We start from the raw sequence: 20,982 nt of genomic DNA on the forward strand, positions 1-20,982 counted from the left end.
AATGTAAATGTAAAAAATGCAAATATAATTCATCCCAAATGTGTTTAGTCAGGGTTTAGGGTTGAGGTCAGGGCAGACAGCCCACTGAAGTACACGAAACCATGGGAATTCCCCAACTGATTTAATATACCTGTTAGCAATGAGTGCATCTGAAACACTGGAATTCCTCAAATAGAAGGGCTGTTCATAAGCTTTTGACCATATTTCTGTATAAAGTCAAATAAAAACTTTGTGGGGTATAAAATACAACATCAAAGCCAATGTTACTTATAAAACAATTCAATATTTATTGAAAAATATTTTGTACAGTAAAACTTAACAAAAACAGGAATAGACAGTAAGGCCAACATTAGAATGTTGCGTGCTGAACTGTACAAACATCAACAATAACATTTGTTGCTTAAATAATTTTTGACACGTTATCTTTGAAGCATATACTTTCAGAGCTGATACCTTTATTTGCCCTGACGTGTCTGCTGCAAATTCATATATAATCCATGTATAATTCTCACTATGGACATGCCAATTAAATATATGAACAAATCTACTATAGGGTTTCTATAGCATTTCACATATTAGGTGAAGTTACTGCCATTTCTGCATTGCCATTTTAAGCCAATAGGCCCATTTCTGCAAACTAGAGACCACTTTTACATACACTACTGCATGTAATGCAGTTACAAACAAGACATGAACAGGACAAAAAGAAAAATGTATTTAACAACCACCCCTTTGAAATCATGGGCCCTTTCTCCAAGACATTCATATGGTTTGGAACACACAACACATAAATCACAAGGAATTACATTATTCCTGCATTCACAACATCTGGCAAGCTTCAAAAGAAAAAGGTTTGATCCTTAACACCTCGTAGTCTAAGTGGCATTTACAGTGATCTTTAAGCAAGCACCACATTTTTTTCTCATGTAAAAAGAGCAATGGATGAAAGGCTTGATGTTTCCAAATGTGCCCTTCTTATGCACTTTAATAGAAAGTAGTCTGTACAAAAGTTGTTCTAACAATCTGTACCCACAGATCTGCAGACTGTACCACCAGTGACTGAATTTGCTATTTATAAATTGTTAATAAACTGTGCATAGCAGCAGTAGTAATAATAGTAATATTGTTTTTGAGAGTAAGCTACAGAACTGAATAAGTAATTCTTCTTGCTTCGTTACTGCAAACCAAATATAAGGTGTTTTGCCTTCATAAGTAGCACAAAACTCCAAAATGTAAGCACTTGTTGCTTAAACTTCTTTAATAATGTGTTCATTTTTTGAAGTAACGGCAGAGACTTTGTTGTTGTTTTTTTAATTAGGGTACTGCCAGCAAATCAGCAGGTAGAGATTTTCAAACAGTGTGCAAAGTCAGTAGCTAACAGTTTGCAAATTCATGAGCATAGACTGTGAGTATAGAAAGAGGTACACTTTGGGTACATATTGTTAACATGAGGGTAGTTTGCAAATCTATGGGAATAGAACAAAATGTGGAAGTAATTGAAAAAAGTACAGGTACAATTTGGTGTAAAGGTACAAATCTTATTCTTCTTGCCCCGATGATGGGCTTCATACATTTTAGAAGTAAAAGGGAAAAAAAATAATTCTAAAAAGTAAGTTAGTGAAAAGTAATTTTAGCATGGCTAATCTTTCAGTGAAAACAAATAAACTAAATACTATGTACAAATATTTGTAATGCTTAAGTTTGGCACTGACATTGGTCTTACTTTTCTACTGTGCTCAAGCTGTGATGCAGCAGAATCCCAGTAATGACATTCAAATATCCTTTTCCATACAGACTGGTAAAGACAAAATATAATAAAATAGTCAAATGTTCTTTGATGCATACAGTAAGCCCTTTTGGAACAAAACACAACTGTACAGGATTTTTGGTGGTTGACAATACTAGGATGATTCTTGTCAAATACATACACATTTATCATTTTTATGCAAAGTTTGTTGGAAAAATAAATAAACTGTTAGCCAAGCAAGAAGGCTTATAGTGGTTTGCCCTGTTTAGTAAAAGTGAGAGCACAGGACAGTTCTTTACCACAATGCATGAGAAAGAAGCAATGGTCTTCAACCACAAATGTTATTTAAAGCAGTCCTTTAAAATCACTGTTTTTTGCCATTAAAAAATTTGAATGGTATATTTAGGGTAGAAAAAAACAACTACAGAAAAGCCCCAGAGCAGAGATTAAAGTATTTAGATCTAGCATCAGATCTAGGATTCATGTGCGATCTTTATTTATTATCTACATCACAAAATTCAGATTTAAATTTTCAATGCAAACACATGACTTTCTATGACAAGTTAATGTGTGAGAGAGAATTCTAAAAGATGGAATAAACATAAATGCCTCACATTTAACCAATATAATGTCTTATGTTAATTATTTTTTGTAAAATGACCTCCTCTTTATATAAATGAACAAACAAATTGAACAAACAAATAAATTAACATGTAGCTTCGGTTTTCAGCCCGTTTTATTTGTGACCTTGATGCCCCAGGCTGCATTGAAGGCATAAATAAAAACAGATTGCATTAACACCACAAATGTAAACCATATCACAATATATAAACTAGATAATATGCATATCAGCATGCACTGTATATCCCCTGCTTGTGGAAAGCTTTTAGGTTGACATGGGATAGAGGAGTTATATGACACTACTGCTTATCAGGCAGTGATGTTATATATCACAGTGGGATCATGAAACACTTAACACTGCCGTCTGTAAGACTTAAATTGAAAATTAACCCACTTCAATCCACCACATATAGCTGTAATTCTTGTAAACCCTTAAAAACATCTTTCTTAAAGTGTCCCTATATCAACTTTTTTGGAACGTGTTGCATCAGTCATCAGTTTCAGAATGAGCATATAGTTACAAAAACAAAGAAACTGGAAAATAAACATGAATTGTCTTTTAAATACAGATCAAAGAAAATGTATTAAACATATAACTTTCTTTTTTTTGCATTTAACCTACTGCCCCAACTTTTCTGGTACTAAGGTTGTACTAGGTAACAAAGCACTAGATTGAAAAACAAAATATAGAACAAAACTCTACTCAATGCAGCTTTTAACAAAATCTGTCTGTTAATGTAACTTTTCACTCAAAAATTAAACAACTTTGTATGCATCACAGACCCACTGTAAGTCATGACATTCAATTTAAGGGCCAAGTGCAAGTCTTACAGAAAGCAACAATAAGTTGTGTTTGAGGAAAGAAAAGACGCCGGGAAAATAAACGATTTTGTGGTTGAGAAGCTGTGATTTTAAGGGTGATGTCTTTTAACTGTCAACATTTAATGGGACCAGACTGATGACTGTTTTGTACTATCTTTCCTCAGCATGACTGAATGTGGCTGATGATTGGCTATTTTTGAATTACAGCACTCTCCACATTCCCAATCTTACAGTGAATATTGACAGCCTTGGCAAAACACGGCCCAATCACCCACCGCTCCTGAGTGTAAATGTGAACGTGTCAGACAAAGAGTTGGATCCTCTCACGGATGCTCTGGCGACAAATGGGACAGGTCTTGAGGGCAGAGCTGCATTCCATGCAAGAGGCGTGACCGCACTGGAACACAAGCTTGATTTGGTTGTCGATGCAGATAGGGCAAGTAATGCGCTCCTCCATCTGCCTGTAGCGCGACTGCAGCTGCTCCAACAAGTGGTGCTGCTCTGAACTTTCTGAGTTTGGACTGCTGTCAACCTCTGTTTGGTCTGTGACAGAATGTAAGTTGTAAGTGTATTCATAGAGCCTATTTAAAACAGCTAAAGCCAACCAACGAACATAGATGATTTCTAATTAAAAACATTCATGAACAAGAATAAAAACAAATGTAAAGTAGCAACATAATACAGTAGACCCTTGACTTATGAATTTAATTGGTTCCGAAGGGCTGTTCTCAAGTCAAAACGTATGTTAGTTGAACCTATTTTCACCATAAGAAATCATGTAAATAGAATTACTCCATGCCAGACCTCCCAAACCACCCCGTTACCTAACCTTTCTAATGTCTTAAAATGTATTTTTTTTTTATAAATACAAGTATATTTCACTTAAATCTTAAATGATAGAATAGACATTCCTGTAATAAACAATAATAAACAACAATACACAGTAGTACTCTGCTGTACATAAAAAACACACACATCACATTTCAGTACAGTACGTGTGCTGTACCATACACCATAGTAAATGTCCTTTTTTTATAAAATGTATCTACCAACAATAACTCTCATATTTCTTTATTATTTCCTTCTTTATTTCAATAGTGTTGTATGTTGTAGGTGTAATTGCACGAAAGAAAGACTACTTTACTGAGCCGAATTCCTTCTTCCCTCTCACTTACTGTCCCCGCTGTCTGATACATAGTGACAGCTACTGGCAGGAATAATTATACAACAACAAATGTAATGAATGTGTTCATTTTCTCAACACTGCGCTTTCTCTGCACCTCTGGGACATTTTAATATAGAATTTTACAAAATATAAAGAAAACACCAGAAAAACACTGTCCGCTGTCTGAATGTTCGCTCACTGTATACTGGTGCTGGTCATAAAATTAGAATATCATGAAAAAGTTGATTTATTTCAGTAATTCCATTCAAAAAGTGAAACTTATATATTATATTCATTCATTACACACAGACTGATATATTTCAAATGTTTATTTCTTTTAATGTTGATGATTATAACTGACAACTAATGAAAACCCCAAATTCAGTATCTCAGAAAATTAGAATATTGTGACAAGGTACAATATTGAAGACACCTGGTGCCACACTCTAATCAGCTAATTAACTCAAAACACATGCAAAGGCCTTTAAATGGTCTCTCAGTCTAGTTCTGTAGGCTACACAATCATGGGGAAGACTGCTGACTTGACAGTTGTCCAAAAGACGACCATTGACACCTTGCACAAGGAGGGCAAGACACAAAAGGTCATTGCTAAAGAGGCCGGCTGTTAACAGAGCTCTTTGTCCAAGCACATTAATAGAGAGGCGAAGGGAAGGAAAAGATGTGGTAGAAAAAAGTGTACAAGCAATAGGGATAACCGCACCCTGGAGAGGATTGTGAAACAAAACCCATTCAAGAATGTGGGGGAGATTCACAAAGAGTGTACTGCAGCTGGAGTCAGTGCTTCAAGAACCACCACGCACAGACGTATGCAAGACATGGGTTTCAGCTGTCGCATTCCTTGTGTCAAGCCACTCTTGAACAAGAGACAGCGTCAGAAGCATCTCGCCTGGGCTAAAGACAAAAAGGACTGCTGAGTGGTCCAAAGTTATGTTCTCTGATGAAAGTAAATTTTGCATTACCTTTGGAAATCAAGGTCCCAGAGTCTGGAGGAAGAGAGGAGAGGCACAGAATCCACGTTGCTTGAGGTCCAGTGTAAAGTTTCCACAGTCAGTGATAGTTTGGAGTGCCATGTCATCTGCTGGTGTTGGTCCACTGTGTTTTCTGAGGTCCAAGGTCAACGCAGCTGTCTACCAGGAAGTTTTAGAGCACTTCATGCTTCCTGCTGCTGACCAACTTTATGAAGATGCAGATTTCATTTTCCAACAGGACTTGGCACCTGCACACAGTGCCAAAGCTACCAGTACCTGGTTTAAGGACCATGGTATCCCTGTTCTTAATTGGCCAGCAAACTCGCCTGACCTTAACCCCATAGAAAATCTATGGGGTATTGTGAAGAGGAAGATGCGATACGCCAGACCCAACAATTCAGAAGAGCTGAAGGCCACTATCAGAGCAACCTGGGCTCTCATAACACCTGAGTAGTGCCACAGACTGATGAACTCCATGCCACGCCACATTGCTGCAGTAATCCAGGCAAAAGGAGCCCCAACTAAGTATTGAGTGCTGTACATGCTCATACTTTTCATGTTCATACTTTTCAGTTGGCCAACATTTCTAAAAATCCTTTTTTTGTATTGGTCTTAAGTAATATTCAAATTTTCTGAGATACTGAATTTGGAGTTTTCATTAGTTGTCAGTTATAATCATCAACATTAAAAGAAATAAACATTTGAAATATATCAGTCTGTGTGTAATGAATGAATATAATATACAAGTTTCACTTTTTGAATGGAATTACTGAAATGAATCAACTTTTTCATGATATTCTAATTGTATGACCAGCACCAGTATATATATACAGTATATATAGAGAGAAAGACGGTCGGAGTCAACTTGTTCGTGACGTCACGTGTTTCGCGAATTTCGGGTCGCAATCTGAAATTTGTTCATACGTTAAGTTGAAAAAGATCGTTCGTAACCCGAAATGTTCATATGGTAAACCGTTCGTAACTCAAGGGTCTACTGTAACATGTAACAAAAGACAGATGCATTTTGTTTCAGAGGCACAGAAGCAAAAGTAAAAATTCTTAAAAAAAAATATATTGACTTAAAAACCATGTATAAAGTAAATATTTACCATAATCATTAATATATGACATATGAAGACCTAAGAGTCTCAAAGCATGCAAAACATTGACCCATTTTCAATTATTTTTCAGGTTTTACCTTGTCTAATTTTCTTGGTGATTGTGACTTGGCATTTGATGCATTTCTTCATTCTGTGAGCACATTCTAAAAAGACAAAATATCAAGTCAGATGCCTTTTTTAAAAATGTTTTAATAAACAAGCATTTTGTTAATTCTCAATACCTCAATTCTCAATAATTCTGACATACCAAAGAGAAATATTTTACAATAAGCACTATTAGAAACAGTAAGGGTGTTATGACATAGGAGACACCTCATACTACTGTCATAGCCACATGGACTAGGAACACTTTGGAAAGACCTTGTCACTTAACACAGTCCACTATTGCATCAAGAAATGCAACCTGAAGCTCTACTCTGCCAAGAGAAAGCTATAAATCAATGCAGAAATTCCACAGTTCTCTCGGCCAAAGCAGAAAGAGAGTGGAAATGTGTTCTATGGTCGGATGAGTCCACAATTTAGCATTTTCTAGAAAAATTGACATTTTTACTGTGTTGACTGTTACCAGTAAACATGAAAAAGCCAAACTCTTTATGATATGGGGGTGCAATAGTGGCCACTGCATGGTGACATATGTGTGAAAGTACTATTGATAAAGAGGACATATTGAAATTGAATATAATGGGGACATAATAGTATTGACATACTGAAACTTAATCAAGGTGACTGTATGTATTCTTACCTTCACAGGCGACACTGTGCTGGCATGGTGCGAAGAGCACGAGCAGGGCAAGCTCAGAGCAGATGAGGCACTCACTAGGCCCTGGTGTGCTAGGCATGGCCAGGTTGGTCATAGTGTTGGGTGTGGTGTGTACCCGTCTAAGACTGCTGCTACTGCTTCCACTGTTTCCTGTTCCACATGTACCTGCCTGCAGCTGCTGGAGTCTGACACACAGCAACACAACATAAAATTATCATTACACAGATTTTTCTGCAGAACTTAATCTGCTGCTCAGAACAAACATCACAATCACCATTTTTACTCCTAGTTTCCAACCATCCATGCACAGGCACTTACCTGTACTTTTCAGAAAAGCTCCGGATAAGTTGCAACACTGTGCTGTCTGTCACAAAGTCAAGTGGACTCTTGCCTTTATGGTTGGCGTAGTTGATGTCAGCACCCTCTTGAGCCAAAAAACAGGCAATAGCAGCCCCCACATTCAACTCTGTGTTTCCCAATAGCCCTGAGTTGTTTAGCTGTGTACACACACACACACACACACACACACACAATTGCTCAGATTAAACTATAAGTACAATTTGCTGTTTGCAGTTTCCTCTTGTTTTCACAATTATCTGCTGCATGCACCACCCTACTATGGCCACAGGAGGGTGGTTACATGCCCTACCACCCAAAGGTCCTCACATTATTTTAAATGAAGTACAAAAATACAAGGGTGACTAAAAGAAAAGTACAGTTTTTAAAGGGTTTATTTCATTTAATAAAGGCAAATACGTACTACAGACCAACTCCTGTGTGAAAAAGTATTAAACCCTTAGCTGTTCAATAAAACAAGGCCATAAGTTAGGGTGACCATATTTTATTGTTAAAAAAAGAGGACACTTAAATGTAATTAAACTCTATAACACACACACAGCCTGTATTTCCCTGATAGCTCTCATGCAAAATCATCCCTCAGCTCTGCCAAGGTGTGTGTTGCTCTATGCTCTTCAAAGGAGGCATTCAGCACACTTAAGTACCACTGTTATTCATCAACCTGCACATCTCCACTGTCTTTAGGTCTATCTGAGATAAGCTTGGGCCCACAAAACTCACACATAGTGTATAGCTTTCTTATTGTGTAACAGAGTTTTAGGTTTCCCAATTTTATTTATCACAGTAGCATGATGGTTTATGCACACACAAATTCTTTAAATTTATTTAATCTATGGTTAAATAAATGACAAAGTATTTGCTATTTCACATAGAGAAAGGTTCTTTTTTAATTGACTGATAATTCTCTCATGAAATTTGGCACAAAGTGGTGAACTATGAACCTTCTTTGCTAGTGAAAGGATCCTCCTTTTATATCCTATCATGATTCCCTCACCTGTTGGTAAGCATCAAACCTTTCTGTAGAGCTGAAAGGTTCAAGGCACACGGACAAGTCAATCAAGTTGTGGATAAAGAACCACCAGATCAGGAGCCTGCCTAATATCCAGGCCTGAACCCCAAATGTGATCAGGAGTAAAACAGATGGTCACAAGTTAAACCAAACTGCTTGAATTTTTTGTACAAGGTGTGGCATAAAGTCACCCAAAAGAAAGACTCACAGAGAGCAAGACACATGAAAGTTGTGATTGAAAATTGAGGCTATTCCAAGGTTATTTTAAGTTCAAACATTAGTATTGTGTTCATTTAAAATAAATAAAACCTGTATAAAAAATGCTTTTTATTAATATAAATATACTTTTTATGCATTCAAACTGATTGCCCCCCGCCGGTCTGAATGCATTTCTTACTCTGCTGTAGAGTTTTGAGGCGTCTCTTTCGGTGCCGCTGAGAGTTGTGGCGAGTTGTTGGCGGCTGAGGGCCGTGTGCATAGCAGTGTCTCCTTCTTCATCTTCCGCGTTCACGTTGGCTCCCTCTACCACCAGCAGTTCCACCAGCTGCACATGGCCTTGAGTCACTGCCAGCTGCAAAGGTGTCTGGCCACGATTATTGCGGATGTTGATGTCACAGCGACCCTAGGATTGCGAAACACAGTTATCACTCCAAGGCCACAATTCAAAATTAAAGCAGTTAAAAATGTAGTGACCAAAATACACCATATGACGAAAAGTATGAGGACAACACATAATTTTTAAGCCACAGCCATTGTTAACAGGTGTATAAAATCAATTCTATAAAACATACACTATACATTTCTAACTTCCAAGAATGACTTTTTTCTGTTTCAGCATGACTGTGCCTCTGTGCACAAAGCAAAATCAATAGACATTGTTTAATTGGCTTGGTTTGAAGGAACTTGGAAGATCCCTAATTGTTTAATTGGTTTGGTTTGAAAGAATCTGAAAGAGCCCTGATCCGAATCTTATAAAACTCGGTTGGGATAAACTGGAATGCCAAATATGAGCCAGGCCTTTTTATACAATCTCAGCGAATGGTGAAATGCGTTTTGTGTGCACACATTTGCACAGACACACTCCATAATCTCGTAGAAGAGGAGTAAAAACTGCTAAAGACATTTATGAAAGGGACAACTTAATACTGACATCTATTGTTTTGGAATAGGAGGTACAACAATGTCATAGGTGTCCACATACTTTTGGCCATGTAGTACTGTCTACATTGTAAAAAAAAAAAAAAAAAAAAAAAAAAGTTACTGAATTACCTACAATTATTCCAGTAAATGTCTAAATATGTTTAAATTTAATGCGAAGTCTAAATGAGTCAAAACAGTTTAGCAAGTTTTTTCAGATGTGAAGCTTCGTTTTTTTTCTGCCACCAGAGGGCACATGGGCTTTTTACAAATCACAGCCCATGCCCGCACACTGGATTTAAATGTTCCACTGCACAGTCAGATCTACAGGGACTGAGGCGACCACCATTATACTGGCAAATCGCATCCCATTAATCTTCCTAGTGCTAGAACTGTGCCCTCCATGCACACATAAACCAGAAATCCAATGCAAAATACAGTAGCTCTGTGGCACTTAATAATCCGCCTTACTTTTTTACTTTTTTACTGCTCTTTTCACAAAGAGAAAACCAGAAGAAAAGTTTACCCTGTTTAGTATTCAAGAATAAATTTAAAATGGAAATACATTTTGTTTGTGTGTGTGTCCTTGTTTCTTCACACATTGTCCATTTTATCGGCTTCACTTACCATTTAGAAGCACTTTGTTTGTTGTTCTGAAATTACTGACTGTAGTCCATCTGTTTCTTTGCATGCTTTGTTAGCCCCCATGCTGTTCTTCAATGGTCAGGACTCTCCCAGGATCACTACAGAGTAGGTATTATTTGGGTGGTGGGTCATTCTCAGCACTGCAGTGACAATGACATGGTGGTGGTGTGTTAGTGTGTGTTGTGCTGGTATGAGTGGATAAGACACAGCAATGCTGATGGAGTTTTTAAACACCTCACTGTCACTGCTGGACTGAGAATAGTCCAACAACCAAAAATATCCAGCCAACAGCGCCCCGTGGGCAGCGTCCTGTGACCACTGATGAAGGTCTAGAAGACGACCAACTCAAATAGCAGCGATGGATGAGCGATCGTCTCTGACTTTACATCTACAAAGTGGACCAACTACAGTAGGTAGGAGTGTCTAATAAAGTGGACATGGTATTTAAAAACTCTAGCAGCGCTGCTGTGTCTGATCCACTCATACCAGCACAACACACACTAACACACCACCACCATGTCATTGTCACTGCAGTGCTGAGAATCATCCACCACCTAAATAATATCTACTCTGTGGTGGTCCTGTGGTGGTCCTGATCATGAAAGCAGGCTAAAAAGATATGTAGAGAAACAGATGGACTACAGTCAGTAATTGTAGAACTACAAAGGGCTTCTATATGGTAAGTGGAGCTAATAAAATGAACAGTGAGTGTAGAAACAAGGAGATGGTTTTTATGTTATGACTGATCAGTGTATATCTTAATGAGACAATACAATGAGGGGAAACATACAATGTTAAAACATTAGCAAAAAAGTATTTATATGCATAAGCCAAAATGTATCATAAGTGTTGAGACAAAGTAAAAATCTAGGGTGTCAGGATCCTGCATGTTGGGCAATTATTAAAGATGATTAAATAAATAAATGTTGCGAAAAGAATAGGGGTTTCAAATAAATGTGTGCAATTTAATCTATGCTTACTGTAGGCAGTAATACTGAACCACAGTCTAATTAGAAAGTGGGGGGAGTCACTTGTTCCTGTCTGAATCTTAATTATCATTCTATTTAACCTCTAGTGCCCTACAGCATTTATATTTTATTCACTTGCACACTTAATGCACATTAAAAGTGAAAGGAAAACAATTTGGAACTTTACACAAAATGGATTTTGAAATAGTGGTAGTAAGTATATGAGCTGGTGTGGCGTTGTGTGGTAAGAGCAGTGCCCAAGTTTAGGGGGTTAAATTCCTGGTCTGGGTCCACAAATACAGAAGGCACATGGCAGTACATGATCCTAGACATTGGGGGACACATATCAGTGCACTAGTGCCAGTCTCAAGCCTGAATAAATAGGAGGGTTGCGCCAGGATGGGCATCCGGCCTAAATATTGAGCCAAATTAAATATGAGGATAAATGGTCCACTGTGGTGATCCCTAAAGAGAACAGCCAAAAAGAATCATTCATCATTCAGGTGGCAGCAAGTATTAAATGAAACCTAATAGAATATAAACAACTACTTTATTTTTCATTTCATTTTCATCAACCAATTTATCCTGGTCGATATTTGGTTGCTTAGCCGCTCTATAGCCAGGTGTGTGCCAGTCCCCCTTTATTTCAAAGGTCATCAATATCAATATGAAATCCAAATTCACTGTTGATAACGGTGAAGTAAGCTGTCATTTGGCTGAAAAATCAAAAGAATCCAGCCAGAGAGATTGCAAAAAATATTGGGTGTTGAAACAACTGTTTGGTACACAGTTTTGAGAAACACCAGAAGGCCTGAAAAACCAAGAAGACTAGGAAAAACCACTGTGGATGAACTGTGGATTCTCTCTTTCAAAAAACATTCAAAACAGTTGACCAGATCAAGAGCACTTTCCACAAGCTAGGTGCCTACGTTTTAAAGTCATCAATCAAGAGAAGATTTTACCAAAGTAAATACAGAGAGTTGACCGCACAATGTAAACCATTGGTGAGCTTCAAAAACAGGAAAGCCAGACTGGAGAAAAAAATTCTGAAAAACGCAGTTCTGAAACAATATCCTTTGGGCAGATTAGACCAAGATAAACTTGTACCAAAGTGATGGGAGGAGAAAAAAAAGGAACTGCTCTTGAACTGAACATCAGTGAAGCAAAGAGGACAAAGTGTTACAGCACAGGCATCTACAGCTGTGAATGGAACTGATGTTCTTGTATTTATTGCAGATGTGTTGACTGACAAAAGCGGTAAGATGAATTTGGAAGTATATAGGACAAGTTTATTCACCCGTGTCCAGCCAAACACTTCAAAACTGATGATTCAAAGCCCACAGCAAAGGCTACTAAAGAATTTCTGAAGGCAAGAAAGTGGAATCTTTAGCAGTAGCCAAGTCAATGTCCTAAATCCAATTGGATATGTCTTTTACCTGCTGGCAACAATGAGTGAAGGGCCCCAAAACAGTAAAAGCCAGCAAAAAGTCAGCAAAAAAGAAACCCAACATCTGGTAATGTCACCAGTTCCAGACTTTTACAACTTTTATAACTCTAGGCAGTTTTCATTCATTCGTTTTACCACTGCTTTATCCTATTCAGGGTTGCAATGGGTCCGATTCACTGGCCAAAAGATAGGAAACACCCTGGGCAGGTTGCCAGTCCATCACAAGGTGGACTGTAAGTATTCTATATATACATTATATACATATACAGGGGTTGGACAAAATAACTGAAACACCTGTCATTTTAGTGTGGGAGGTTTCATGGCTAAATTGGACCAGTCTGGTGGCCAATCTTCATTAATTGCACATTGCACCAGTAAGAGCAAAGTGTGAAGGTTCAATTAGCAGGGTAAGAGCACAGTTTTGCTCAAAATATTGCAATGCACACAACATTATGGGTGACATACCAGAGTTCAAAAGAGGACAAATTGTTGGTGCATGTCTTGCTGGCGCATCTGTGACCAAGACAGCAAGTCTTTGTGATGTATCAAGAGCCACGGTATCCAGGGTAATGTCAGCATACCACCAAGAAGGACAAACCACATCCAACAGGATTAACTGTGGACGCAAGAGGAAGCTGTCTGAAAGGGATGTTCGGGTGCTAACCCGGATTGTATCCAAAAAACATAAAACCACGGCTGCCCAAATCACGGCAGAATTAAATGTGCACCTCGACTCTCCTGTTTCCACCAGAACTGTCCGTCGGGAGCTCCACAGAGTCGATATACACGGCCGGGCTGCTATAGCCAAACTTTTGGTCACTCGTGCCGATGCCAAACGTCGGTTTCAATGGTGCAAGGAGCGCAAATCTTGGGCTGTGGACAATGTGAAACATGTATTGTTCTCTGATGAGTCCACCTTTACTGTTTTCCCCACATCCGGGAGAGTTACGGTGTGGAAAAGCCCCAAAGAAGCGTACCACCCAGACTGTTGCATGCCCAGAGTGAAGCATGGGGGTGGATCAGTGATGGTTTGGGCTGCCATATCATGGCATTCCCTTGGCCCGATACTTGTGCTAGATGGGCGCGTCACTGCCAAGGACTACCGAACCATTCTGGAGGACCATGTGCATCCAATGGCGTTGCCGTGTATCAGGATGACAATGCACCAATACACACAGCAAGACTGGTGAAAGATTGGTTTGATGAACATGAAAGTGAAGTTGAACATCTCCCATGGCCTGCACAGTCACCAGATCTAAATATTATTGAGCCACTTTGGGGTGTTTTGGAGAAGCGAGTCAGGAAACGTTTTCCTCCACCAACATCACGTAGTGACCTGGCCACTATCCTGCAAGAAGAATAACTTAAAATCCCTCTGACCACTGTGCAGGACTTGTATATGTCATTTCCAAGACGAATTGACGCTGTATTGGCCGCAAAAGGAGGCCCTACACCATACTAATAAATTATTGTGGTCTAAAACCAGGTGTTTCAGTTATTTTGTCCAACCCCTGTATGTGTATGTATATATATATATATATATATATTATAGACTGTTCAAGTCTTTGTAAGGGGGTAAACTTACAAAATCAGCAGGGGATCAAATACTTATTCCCCTCACTGTATATATATATATCACAAAAGTGAGTACACCCCTCACATTTCTGCAAATATTTTATTATATCTTTTCATGGGACAACACTATAGAAATAAAACTTGGATATAACTTAGAGTAGTCAGTGTACAACTTGTATAGCAGTGTAGATTTACTGTCTTCTGAAAATAACTCAACACACAGCTATTAATGTCTAAATAGCTGGCAACATAAGTGAGTACACCCCACAGTGAACATGTCCAAATTGTGCCCAAAGTGTCAATATTTTGGACTCAACTTCTTTGGTCGACCCTGGCGAAGCCTGTTCCGAGTGGAACCTGTCCTGGAAAACCGCTGTATGACCTTGGCCACCATGCTGTAGCTCAGTTTCAGGGTGTTAGCAATCTTCTTATAGCCTAGGCCATCTTTGTGGAGAGCAACAATTCTATTTCTCACATCCTCAGAGAGTTCTTTGCCATGAGGTGCCATGTTGAATATCCAGTGGCCAGTATGAGAGAATTGTACCCAAAACACCAAATTTAACAGCCCTGCTCCCCATTTACACCTGGGACCTTGACACATGACACCAGGGAGGGACAACGACACATTTGGGCACAATTTGGACATGTTCACTGTGGGGTGTACTCACTTATGTTGCCAGCTATTTAGACATTAATAGCTGTGTGTTGAGTTATTTTCAGAAGACAGTAAATCTACACTGCTATACAAGCTGTACACTGACTACTCTAAGTTATATCCAAGTTTCATGTCTATAGTGTTGTCCCATGAAAAGATATAATGAAATATTTGCAGAAATGTGAGGGGTGTACTCACTTTTGTGATACACTGTATATACAGTATATATGTATATATATATATATATATATATATATATTAGGGCTGTCGAAGTTAACGCGATAATAACGCATTAACGCAATCTCAATTTAACGCGATTAAGATAAATAGTGCCATTAACGCAATTTCTAGTTCATGTTGAGACTTGACTGGTAGAACAAACGTTTTAATGTCGGACATGTCACCGTTTTTCATTTGCGGTTTGTTAACAAAATGTAAAAGAGCGTCGTAGCATCTGCACTTGCATAATAAAGAAATAAATACACGCTATATTCACAAGTTGTCGGGAGCAGAACACTTTATTAACTTATTCTGTTACGGTAAAGAATACCGGACAGCTGAGTCAAGCACGTTGTCCATGAACTATGGAAGCCCCAAAGGGTCAAAACACACTCACTTCGTGTAGAAACGTCCATCAAACCATTGGATAGTATTACTACCTAGTATGTGAGTGAATAAACTCCCTTACAGTTTTCTCTTGTCCCAGCAGTTTTTAACATCAGTACATTTAGCATAAAATGTGTTCACCATTTTAATTGTAACATTTCACTTAAAAATCCTTGTTTTCTATAACATTTACACAGATTTTTTTTAATGCGATTAATCGCGATTAACTATATGAAATTCTGAGATTAATCGCGATTAAAAATTTTAATCGTTTGACAGCCCTAATATATATATATATATATATATATATATATATATATATATATAACACTGATACTGATTAACCATAACATTAAAACCACCTCCTTGTTTCTACACTCACTGTCGATTTTATCAGCTCCACTTACCATATAGAAGCACTTTGTAGTTCTCCTATATGTAATTACTGACTGTAGTCCATCTGTTTCTCTACATACTTTTTTAACTTGCTTTCACCCTGTTCTTCAATGGTCAGGACCACCACAGAGCAGGTATTATTTAGGTGGTGGATCATTCTCAGCACTGCAGTGACAATGACATGGTGTTGGTGTGTTAGTGTGTGTTGTGCTGGTATGAGTGGATCAGACACAGCAGCGTTGCTGGAGTTTTTAAATACCATGTCCACTCACTGTCCACTCTATTAGACACTCCTAGCTAGTTGGTCCACCTTGTAGATGTAAAGTCAGAGACGATCACTCATCTACTGCTGCTGTTTGAGTTGGTAGACCTTCATCAGTGGCATCACAGGATGCTGCCTACGGGGCACTGTTGGCTGGATATTTTTAGTTGGTGGACTATTCTCAGTACAGCTGTGAAAGTGAGGTGTTTAAAAACTCCATCAGTGGTGCTGAGTCTTGTCCACTTATACCAGCACGACACACACTAACACACCACCACCATGTCAGTGTTACTGCAGTGCTGAGAATGATCCACCACCTAAATAATACCTACTCTGTAGTGGTCCTGTGGGGGTCCTGACTATTGGTAAGTGGAGCTGATAAAATGGACAGTGAGTGTAGAAACAAGAAGGTGGTTTTAATGTTATGGCTGATCAGTTTATATTCTATTTTATTTTCGCATTTTCTCCCATTTTCTCCCAATTTAGCAATGTTAATTTGTCTTCCACTGCAGAGGGATCACTGATTGCAGTCGAGGTGGGTATACTGCTGCTCACGCCTCCTCTGACCCGCGTGCAGCCCTTAGCGGAACCCTTTTTCACTCTTCCCGCCCTAGCAAAACAGTGTCTGCTGCAGGCACTGCCAATTATGCACGTTAGATGGCGCCCAGCTGACCGGTGGCAACACCGATTTTCGAACCGAGGAGCTGGTGGAATATCCTGATGCGCCACCTGGGCGCTAACTGTAAGTATTATAAACCAAAATATTTTATTAAAGTTTTGGCTCTCACTTTATGTGTCTACAAGCCATGCTGTTGTAGTGCATATAGAATGAGGCCTGGCATTGTCTTGCTGACTGATCATGGACTTCCCAGGAAAAGACATCACGTTAATGGCAGCATGTACAGTGTATCACAAAAGTGAGTACACCCCTCACATTTCTGCAGATATTTAAGTATATCTTTTCATGGGACAACACTGACAAAATGACACTTTGACACAATGAAAAGTAGTCTGTGTGCAGCTTATATAACAGTGTAAATTTATTCTTCCCTCAAAATAACTCAATATACAGCCATTAATGTCTAAACCACCGGCAACAAAAGTGAGTACACCCCTTAGTGAAAGTTCCTGAAGTGTCAATATTTTGTGTGGCCACCATTATTTCCCAGAACTGCCTTAACTCTCCTGGGCATGGAGTTTACCAGAGCTTCACAGGTTGCCACTGGAATGCTTTTCCACTCCTCCATGACGACATCACGGAGCTGGCGGATATTCGAGACTTTGCACTCCTCCACCTTCCGCTTGAGGATGCCCCAAAGATGTTCTATTGGGTTTAGGTCTGGAGACATGCTTGGCCAGTCCATCACCTTTACCCTCAGCCTCTTCAATAAAGCAGTGGTCGTCTTAGAGGTGTGTTTGGGGTCATTATCATGCTGGAACACTGCCCTGCGACCCAGTTTCCGGAGGGAGGGGATCATGCTCTGCTCAGTATTTCACAGTACATATTGGAGTTCATGTGTCCCTCAATGAAATGTAACTCCCCAACACCTGCTGCACTCATGCAGCCCCAGACCATGGCATTCCCACCACCATGCTTGACTGTAGGCATGACACACTTATCTTTGTACTCCTCACCTGATTGCCGCCACACATGCTTGAGACCATCTGAACCAAACAAATTAATCTTGGTCTCATCAGACCATAGGACATGGTTCCAGTAATCCATGTCCTTTGTTGACATGTCTTCAGCAAACTGTTTGCGGGCTTTCTTGTGTAGAGACTTCAGAAGAGGCTTCCTTCTGGGGTGACAGCCATGCAGACCAATTCGATGTAGTGTGCGGCGTATGGTCTGAGCACTGACAGGCTGACCCCCCACCTTTTCAATCTCTGCAGCAATGCTGACAGCACTCCTGCGCCTAGCTTTCAAAGACAGCAGTTGGATGTGACGCTGAGCACGTGCACTCAGCTTCTTTGGACGACCAACGCGAGGTCTGTTCTGAGTGGACCCTGCTCTTTTAAAACGCTGGATGATCTTGGCCACTGTGCTGCAGCTCAGTTTCAGGGTGTTGGCAATCTTCTTGTAGCCTTGGCCATCTTCATGTAGCGCAACAATTCGTCTTTTAAGATCCTCAGAGAGTTCTTTGCCATGAGGTGCCATGTTGGAACTTTCAGTGACCAGTATGAGAGAGTGTGAGAGCTGTACTACTAAATTGAACACACCTGCTCCCTATGCACACCTGAGACCTAGTAACACTAACAAATCACATGACATTTTGGAGGGAAAATGACAAGCAGTGCTCAATTTGGACATTTAGGGGTGTAGTCTCTTAGGGGTGTACTCACTTTTGTTGCCGGTGGTTTAGACATTAATGGCTGTATATTGAGTTATTTTGAGGGAAGAATAAATTTACACTGTTATATAAGCTGCACACAGACTACTTTTCATTGTGTCAAAGTGTCATTTTGTCAGTGTTGTCCCATGAAAAGATATACTTAAATATCTGCAGAAATGTGAGGGGTGTACTCACTTTTGTGATACACTGTATCACTTCTAAAATTCCAATATGTGCCTCCTCATTAATGGTACTTTCACACATATGTAAGTCACCCTAGCAATGGGCAGTGATGCACCACCATACCATGACAGATGTTGGCTTTTGCACATTTCACTGAGTCTAGACAGTCCTTTCCACCTTTGGCACAGAGAATTTGAAGTCACACAAATTCAACAGTGGTTTCTGTCTGTGCCCTACACAGACTGAGATCACTGCAGATTCCCTGAATCTTTTCACAATATTATAAATAGTAGATGGTAAAAGTATTTGCAATCATATACTAAGGAATGCTCCTGAAGTTTGGTACAAAGTGGTGAGCTTCAACCCATCACTGCTTGTAAAGATTGATTTATTGGTGGATCCTCCTTGGTGAATCCTTGGTGGATTGGTGGATCCTCCCAATCATGATTTCATTACCAATTCACCTGCTTAATGTGGAACACTGTAACTTAGATATTCTATAAACTTTGCACTCTTATTTTGCCTCTGCCCCAACTTTTTATAGAAAGTGTGAAAGTATTGGAAATCTCTTCTTTCTACTTGTGTCAATTAAAGTCTATTCTGACTTTAATTAAAAAGTGTTAAAAATCTGTGTTACTTATAAGGTCTAGGGAGACTATGGAGACTTTTACATGCTGTGTAAACATAGTCCATGATGTGTTTGTTCTATACTGGTATTACCTCTTTGATAAGGATCTCAGCAACAGCATGGTGATTGTTTAGGGCGGTCAGGTGAAGAGCAGAGAAGCCATCCTCTTTTTTTACATCAACCAGCTGCCGGGCACAAGCCAGGATCATCTCGCTTGCACTGAAGAGACAGTTACATGCAAACAGATACACAAGTGATACAATGCACAATGTGATCAATAAACACAGTTTACATTGTGTCAATGCAGGTAACACTTGTTTTCAGATAATAGGAAGTATCCATGGTAAGACAGTATGTTGCACAATCCAATGTTGGATGTGCCTACCTCTAACTATTTTATTTCTGCTATAAGTTTAAGCACTTCGCTTTGTGTACGGAATGCCATAAACACATGTTGCACTTTGTTTAATATGAGCACTTGAGAATTTTATAATATGGCATAAACCCTGTTTACATTTAGATTTAGATTAATCGACTAATCGATAAAATAGTCTATAGATGAATCAATCGAAAAATAGTCGTTAGTCGCAGCCCTACATATAGCAAGAAACTTATATTTCAAGCTTTCTTTTATATATTTGAACCTAGTGGGGGCAAGGCCTGTCACAATTATTATTAAATCACCTTTTTGCAATTATTTCTTCCTCCATCATCCTAATCCAGTGCCAGCCAGCAATGATTTAAATTTTTTAAACTAGTATTGGATCAGATTTATGTTTTATTCTAATCAATCCACTGACACATACCACAACTGTGGTAACTTGCATAACACAGATCACCCACACAAATACTTTTTCCATCAAAGCATATGACAATGTTTCGATTTTTTAAAAAGCCATGCCAAATTTAACTCAGCACTGCGTTTAACAATAAAAAGGTACATTTGCTTTACAATTAAAGTACATCATTATGTAACTTCAAAAATACACTCTCATGAAAACATGCACTGTGATTTTATTTACTGGTAAAATAAGAGTGGGAGATAAAAAATGGGCGCCTTAGCTGACCAGATAAGAGCTGTGTGTGTATATAAGTGTGTGTGTGTCCATGGACAAATTGCCTCTGGTAAGCATCACACAGTCATAAGACTCTAATCGCCTGTCGTTTTGTCACCAATCTTGTGTCTCCTACATACCCTGTCCCTTTAAACCACACACATAAACACATACACACATGCCCACACACACACTTCATTGCCTAGAAGTGATGATCAAACCCTGTCCCCTGCAGCAGCCACACTACCAGCTGCATATCTTGTCTAATTTTAATTTTGGTGTTCAAATTTATTTGATTACATTTTATTATGCAATTGCTTGCAAAGCAGTTTGGTTGTGGCTCTGCGCCTGCAGTGTGACGGACATGGGGGTTTAAATCTTGATGTGCTGTCCAGGGGTTGGCTTTTTTCTTAGACATGAGACACAACTGCATTTATTATATGGCTTCAAAAGGTGTGTTTCATTGTGTTCATTAAAGTTTTGGGGGTTCGATTCCAAGAC

General features: G+C 39.1%; 1 protein-coding gene across 2 annotated transcripts in view; it reads right to left on the reverse strand.

Moving 5' to 3' along the window:
- Positions 1-263: 263 nt before the first annotated feature.
- mib2 (MIB E3 ubiquitin protein ligase 2) overlaps positions 264-20,982 on the reverse strand; it is a 171,960-nt gene continuing 151,241 nt past the window's right edge. For both annotated transcript variants that reach the window (XM_062999171.1, XM_062999170.1), the window contains exons 14-19: positions 19,519-19,645; positions 8,989-9,213; positions 7,544-7,722; positions 7,208-7,410; positions 6,543-6,608; positions 264-3,733 (exon numbers count right to left, since the gene is read on the reverse strand). In XM_062999171.1, the coding sequence (XP_062855241.1) occupies positions 3,492-3,733; positions 6,543-6,608; positions 7,208-7,410; positions 7,544-7,722; positions 8,989-9,213; positions 19,519-19,645 (1,042 nt within the window). In that variant the 3' untranslated portion in view covers positions 264-3,491. The remainder of the gene's footprint in view (positions 3,734-6,542; positions 6,609-7,207; positions 7,411-7,543; positions 7,723-8,988; positions 9,214-19,518; positions 19,646-20,982) is intronic.

This window comes from Trichomycterus rosablanca, chromosome 7 (assembly GCF_030014385.1).
Source record: "Trichomycterus rosablanca isolate fTriRos1 chromosome 7, fTriRos1.hap1, whole genome shotgun sequence".
NCBI classification, from domain to species: Eukaryota; Metazoa; Chordata; class Actinopteri; order Siluriformes; family Trichomycteridae; genus Trichomycterus; species Trichomycterus rosablanca.